Source organism: Sesamum indicum, linkage group LG2 (assembly GCF_026168435.1).
Source record: "Sesamum indicum cultivar Baizhima isolate 11 linkage group LG2, ASM2616843v1, whole genome shotgun sequence".
Taxonomy (NCBI): Eukaryota; Viridiplantae; Streptophyta; class Magnoliopsida; order Lamiales; family Pedaliaceae; genus Sesamum; species Sesamum indicum.
This window is the reverse complement of record NC_142658.1, coordinates 15,370,236-15,376,742: the sequence shown is the minus strand read 5'-3', so window position 1 is coordinate 15,376,742 and position 6,507 is coordinate 15,370,236. Positions and strand designations below refer to the sequence as shown.

Below are 6,507 nucleotides of genomic sequence, written 5' to 3'. Positions count from 1 at the left end.
GCGACACCGTTCGATTTTTTACGGTTTTTTTAAGTCTTAAATTAAAACTAAATCAATAATGCGGTTCGATTTTCCTCTAAATTTAAAATTACGATTTAAACAATAAATTATGAAAAACAATTGGATTCAATTTGAACCAGATGATTTTGGGCGAATTTCTTTATCACCCCTATAAATGCTAGTTGAAAAGCGAAAATGAACACACAACCAAAACATGAAGAAAGTTCTGACCATTCTTTCTGCCCCGTAATTACTTCCGCAATGAATGTGTTTCGGGCACGAAACCTGCCTATCACTGTCCCCTTGCTACGTTGGATCGCTCAACACCTCTTTGATATTATCATAAATGCCATGTTCCATCGTTTCTCACACAAAAGATGGACAGTGATTTGTTACCTTTAGGAATGGCAAAAGGATATATCACTCAACCCTGCAAACATAATATATTTAAATTGGACTAAAATTTGTACTTTGATTGATTTGATTCAGTGCTACGAAATTGGGATAGTTGATTATTTTGCATTTGAGAGTTCGAGAACATGTTATGTGGATTTATATTCCTACGGACGTTTGGTTTTATAAACACCACACGACTTTTTCGGTTAGGGTACGTCATTTATTACTTTCGTATTGAATTTATAATTTTTTTTTGATTTCATAAACTAACGTAAGTATCGGAGAATTTTTTTCGGGAACTATACAGCGAGCGCGGCGATCTTTTTTTTTTTTAGGTTCACAAACACCGGTCTGGACTACCCTGGAAATATCTCAAGACCCTACTCGGATTAGGACGGATCATCGTGTTATAAGAATTTAGTGTAAATTAGATTGATACTTTTTAAAATTAAAACTATTTACACAAAGCTTTTTATTAATGAATTGTATTATTAGAATGCTGTCAGTTCTATAAAATATGTAAACTTAAGTTGTTGGGTTCCAATTTTCTTTACCATGTGACTTCTAGAGTAACTAATTTATTTATTCATAAAATATTCATACATATTTAACTATTTTATTTTGCCAATTCTGATCAATTATTTTTTTTATCTTTAATTTAATTTGACAAAGATTATAAATTTTTAAATCATGCATAAATACCGAGTCTTAAAAAAAATATCGTACTTAATACTTGATGTGGAAAATTCTAATTTGTCTGAAAAAGATCAATTTGCCCCTGGAAGAGCTCAAAATTGCAATTTTACCTGAAGGATCCGCGCATTTTTGATCTGGTCGGGTCTGGAAACTCGGGACACGTGGAAGATGCCAACTGAGCCAACCGGACCCCCAATCTTTCACTATAAATACTCTATAATGAGTGCATTAATGGTATGTTCATTTTACCACTCTTTACTTTCTGATCGCTTTGGCTCTCCAGCTCGTAAGTGACCTGTTTTCACGACCTCAAAACCGAATACTGACTTAAGTATCGGAGGGTCTTAGTTGGGGGCAACCCCAACAAGCCTATCAATCTGCTTATTTTATCATGGCTCAATCACTAACGTGGGAGAGGTAACAATCTCAAACCGCTTGAAGGATCAGTTCACCCGACCAATTGCGTGGATTTCAACCCGAATCGCTACTTTATAAATTCTCCACACTCATCGACCGTGCCCCACTGACAATACACAATAAAGCATGTGGTAGTACATAATCCACGATATGCCTAATAGAAAAAAGCAGAATGATCCCACATATATAGAAAGTTGGCCGTGGACTTTCAATAAAATAAATTAATAATTAATTAATAATCCCTGCAGGCTCATCACTTGTTTGTGTTTTTAAGTGTAAATAACAACTACCAAAGCTCTTTAATTAATTAATGTCATTAAAGAAAACGATAATTTCTCTCCTTCCTGAAATTTGATATAATTATCGTCGCGCTTGCTGTATAATTCCCAATAAATACTTTCCGACGCTTAAAAATTACATCTAACACTCTTGAGATGTAATTAAACCAAATTTTAAGAAAATGTGGTGTAATTATCCCTTACAGTAATTACATTGCGAGGTTCGGTCTGATTATATATAAACTCCATGAAGTTTAGAAAATTAAACTTAATATCCCTATTATTTGCTATTGTCTAACAAATATATCCAACTCTTGTCGATATTAATGGAGTTTGCCGAATTCAGCATAAAATCGATAATTGCATAAACCCCCCTTAAAGCCTGAGTTAAATGCAGATACAACGACCCCACTAAAGTTAAATTTCAAGATTACATGTAACTTCAATGATATTTATTATCAGGGAACAAATAATTATAATATTTTAAAACACTGTCAACATCATCATCTCAGTAAAGTGATAAATTTAAGATTTTCTTCACTATAGATTAATACTAAATATATAACAGCAATGTGAAACACCTTTACTAAAATTATTCATTTCACATTTCCTCATGTGTAATAAAGAGTGAGCTGATCTTGTGTACACAAACTCTAAGGATCAGTGGGTGTTGTTCATCCCACCTAGCTGTTGATCTTCTTTATCTTCCACCTTCTGTCCTGTCATAAAGAGTGAGCTTTCTCTTTTGCTCATTCACAATAATCAATTAGATTCTTGCTTGCCATAACTTGTTTCAGAAGTGCAGCAAATTTGTAGGTAATGGTTGAATGCCAAGAATGAATGAACTGTCAGTCAAATAGTAGTAAAAAAGACTTAAAATCCAATCTTGAAGGAGAAAATTAAACTTGAAAAGATCAGCTTCTTACCTTTTTGAGTTAAAGAAAACTGTGTTTGTAGTGTTAGATATTGACAAAAGGATGGCTAGTTTTGTACGATGTAATTTAGTGTAGATTGCTAATTTTGGATCCTCATTGATTGTTCCAGGGCATGGATAGCAGCACACAGGAGAGTCTGCTCAGCACTGCAGCAGAGGAAAAAAGTGACTTGAAGGGAAGGATTTGGGAAGAATCCAAGAAAATATGGAGGGTTGCATTGCCAAGTATTATTTCAAGGGTGACTTCATTCGGAACAATTGTTGTGACTCAGTTGTTCATTGGACATATAAGTTCGGTGGATCTTGCAGGATACGCACTCGTTCAGACCATAAGTGAGCGTTTCGTGGATGGAATAGTGGTGAGTTTGCGTTCAATATGTAACCCTTTATCTCAACTTGTGTGATCTGAATTTAAGTTATAGGTAACAGAACAGAGAGCCAACAAGAAACATTTTACATGTGTATTCAAATAATAAGCAAGACTTAATATACAAATGCCTACAAATAGTCTGCTTGGAGCTATTATGTTAGCCGCTAGAGTTTGCGTTTAACATTTCATGTTAAGATACATTTTTGTTCAGAGGTGAAAAGATTTGGATAAGTGATGTTGAAGTAACCTATCATCTGCATTCTGAGTAACTCCAAGATTTATCCTTTCCATGCTGCATTTACTTGTCGTCCCGCAGATTGGAATGTCGAGTGCAACCGAAACTCTCTGTGGCCAAGCCTTTGGAGCAAAACAGTACCACATGATGGGTATTTTCCTGCAACGATCGTGGTTGGTTAATCTAGCCACGGTGACCGTCTTACTTCCCATTTTCATCTTTGGAACACCAATCTTTAATCTGCTCGGGGAGAAACACAACATCGCTGAATCCGCAGGATGTATTTCTCTGTGGTTCATTCTATTTGTCTATAGTATTGCTTTCTCCATGACAATCCAAATGTATCTGCAAGCACAACAGAAAAACATGGTCATCGCGTGGCTATCAGTTATGCAGTTTGTGGTCCACATTCCCTTGTCTTGGATTTTCGTCTATGTTCTGGATTGGGGGACTAATGGAGCAATGGCTGCACTATCCTTATCTTCATGGCTTTTAGTTTGTGGAGAATTTGTCTACATTTTTGGGGGTTGGTGTGTCGACTCATGGAAAGGCTTCTCATTCGCCGCTTTCAAGGACATATTTCCAGTAGTGAAACTCTCAATATCATCTGGTCTTATGGTCTGGTAAATCTCTATGATTGCATCATCCAAATTTTTTCATTACAAGAAAGAAGAAAAGAATCGACTGTGCTTTTCTGTTTGCCTTTTTGATAGCTTGGAGTTATGGTACTATGCCATTCTGGTCTTACTGGCTGGATACATGAAAAATGCAGAGGCTTCCATATCCGCCTTCTCTATATGGTAACTAATGACTTCACCACACTGTCTTAATTGGTGTTTTCTTCTACTTGGAAGATCTCTTCTGATTGACGGTAAAATTTTTCAGCCTCAACGTCCTTGCTTGGATAATAATGATCAGTGTTGGCATCATGGGGTCTGCAACGTACGTGTTTGCTCGTTTAAATCAGAGTACACGAATCATTTTGGGATATTCTTTCTTGCAAATTCAATAAATCTGTTGCCATTTTCTTTTCTGAACAGGGTACGAGTAGCAAATGAGCTAGGCAGAGGAGATGCTGAAGCTACAAAGTTCTCAGTCAAAGTACTAATAGGCACATCAGTTATTATAGGGCTGCTGTTCTGGATTCTATGCTTGGTATTCGGGAACAAACTTGGATACTTGTTCACGAACGAAGAGGAAGTGGCGCAGACCGTGTCGGACCTCTCTCTTCTCCTTGCTTTCTCAGTGTTGCTCACTGGCATATACCCAGTGCTCTCAGGTTCATCAATCTTATGTCTCTGTTACATGATTTGTTTTAGCATCATATACAATGATTCAAGTAGAAAAACCTCTTGAACTCTTCCGAGGTCTAATCTTTTCTCTGATCACTCATCGTATATTTCAGTGTACGTTAATCCATAACGCATCGTTCTTACATTTTACCGGTACACGTCTACATTTGTTTACTATCAGGCGTGGCGGTGGGAGCAGGGTTGCAGACGAAAGCCGCTATTATTAACCTTGTTTGCTTCTATGTGATTGGACTACCAAGTGGAGCTGTTCTTGGATACATATTTCAACTTCAAGCGAAGGTGACACTTCTATCCCTATACAACTCAAGTCGTTAAATAGCAGCAGTCCAAACATAACGTTTCGACTGTGGACTCGTCATGAGAGCAACTGTTAATACGGCTTCGTTACGTATATCTGAAGTTGGTGTTGGACTTCACAGGGAATATGGCTAGGAATGATGAGTGGAGTCGTTGCTGAAACACTTGCACTTAGCTTCATGGTATGGAAAACAAACTGGGATGAAGAGGTACAAACATGCATGATTTCTAGTCCCAAATCAAGTCATTTTATTCAACTGTTGCTCACAACATTGTGTAATTCACTCATGCAGGTATCCATAACTTCAGCACGACTCAAACGATGGTATCTGGAATCCTTAAACGATAGTAAGACTAGTTCCGTTCATTCTTGACCGTAAACACATCGCCTTCTGAAAGATCCCGATGAGCGTATCAATCTTTTATCGATGTCAGTATGTGTCGACTCGATTTTTTGTCCCAAGGAGACGTTTGTCTCTCCGGTGATAATTTTTACAAAATAATTTCGAGAATAAAGTTTCACCAATATGAACTTAAAATTAGTTGTGTTGTCAATTGAGGAGGATCCTAAGCAGCTTTTTCGGGCCTTGCGGGTAAGATTAATTAACTTTTAAAATTTTCTTTCGAATTTATTATTACAAATTAATATTAGTTCTTGTACATTTTATTTTATATATAAAAATTTTGTTTATAAAATAATATATACATGATAAATCAAGAGAAAAGTCTCAAATTGTAAAAATCTCAATATTGGAAAAATAGTAAAATATCATTAACATATCATGAATATTAGAAACTCCTACACTAAGATAGACGTATGAAAATCAAACAAAACACTGAGAAAACAACATAATAATGTTAAGTATGTGTACACATATCAAAGGAAAAATAAAATACAAATAAACCATCATACTGTAATGAAACAAATGAAATATCTATATTATATAAAAAGAAAATGCATTTTTATCTCACAAACGGTGGTTATAACATAGCAACACCAATTTTATCATTATGCCAATAATACTATTAAATTGCTTTTTCTTTTTTTTTTTTTTTTTGTCTTTGTTGCTTTCTTTCTTTCCCTTTTTTTTTTAATTAGAAATATGATGTGTTGGTTTATATAATTTTTCTTATCATAATATATTTTAAAATATAAAATATTATTTATTATATGCAAAGCTAGGAGTGTGCATTCCGGTTAATCAAACCGAATTTTCAATTCGGGAATTTTTGAAAACCGAAAACCGAACCGAAATGGTTCGGTTCGATTAAAAACCGACCAAGTTCGATTTTTAAGTCGAAAAAATCATTTTTTTAAAAATAATATATATAAATAATTGTGATATTTTTTCAATTTTATCCAAAAAGTTGTTAATCTTCATCAAACAGACAAACACCTTCATCTTAGGCAAGAATCCACATATTTTTTAAGTTAGGCATTTCATCAAACACTTTCAAAGTAACATTGTAAGTTAAATTTTTTTGAATTTTTTTTCTGAGCAAAACCTACCTACTGGTGGAGAGAGGAGGTTGCCCTTCGTCGTGGATTCTTCTTTCTTTTCTTTTCTTTC

At 35.1% G+C, this 6,507-nt stretch overlaps 1 protein-coding gene across 2 annotated transcripts; it reads left to right on the top strand.

The window, feature by feature from the left end:
- The first annotated feature begins 2,378 nt into the window (after positions 1-2,378).
- On the top strand, positions 2,379-5,478 carry LOC105155761 (protein DETOXIFICATION 24). Of its 2 annotated transcripts, none has more exons than XM_011071706.3 (9): positions 2,379-2,518; positions 2,832-3,080; positions 3,408-3,949; positions 4,040-4,126; positions 4,212-4,268; positions 4,367-4,605; positions 4,800-4,918; positions 5,059-5,145; positions 5,230-5,478. In XM_011071706.3, exons 2-9 carry the CDS (start codon positions 2,835-2,837, stop codon positions 5,308-5,310), a joined length of 1,458 nt encoding a protein of 485 aa, XP_011070008.1. In that variant the 5' UTR covers positions 2,379-2,518; positions 2,832-2,834; the 3' UTR covers positions 5,311-5,478. The 2 variants fall into 2 exon arrangements, with proteins under 2 accessions (XP_011070008.1, XP_011070007.1); XM_011071705.3 differs by having other exon boundaries at positions 2,399-2,603.
- Positions 5,479-6,507: the final 1,029 nt, after the last annotated feature.

Coding starts and splice junctions, on each gene's coding strand:
- LOC105155761 (XM_011071706.3), top strand. CDS start 2,835: ATGGATAGCAGCACACAGGAGAGTCTGCTCAGCACTGCAGCAGAGGAA. Junction 4,269..4,366: donor GGCATCATGGGGTCTGCAAC/GTACGTGTTTGC, acceptor TTTTCTGAACAG/GGTACGAGTAGCAAATGAGC. Junction 4,919..5,058: donor TATTTCAACTTCAAGCGAAG/GTGACACTTCTA, acceptor TGGACTTCACAG/GGAATATGGCTAGGAATGAT.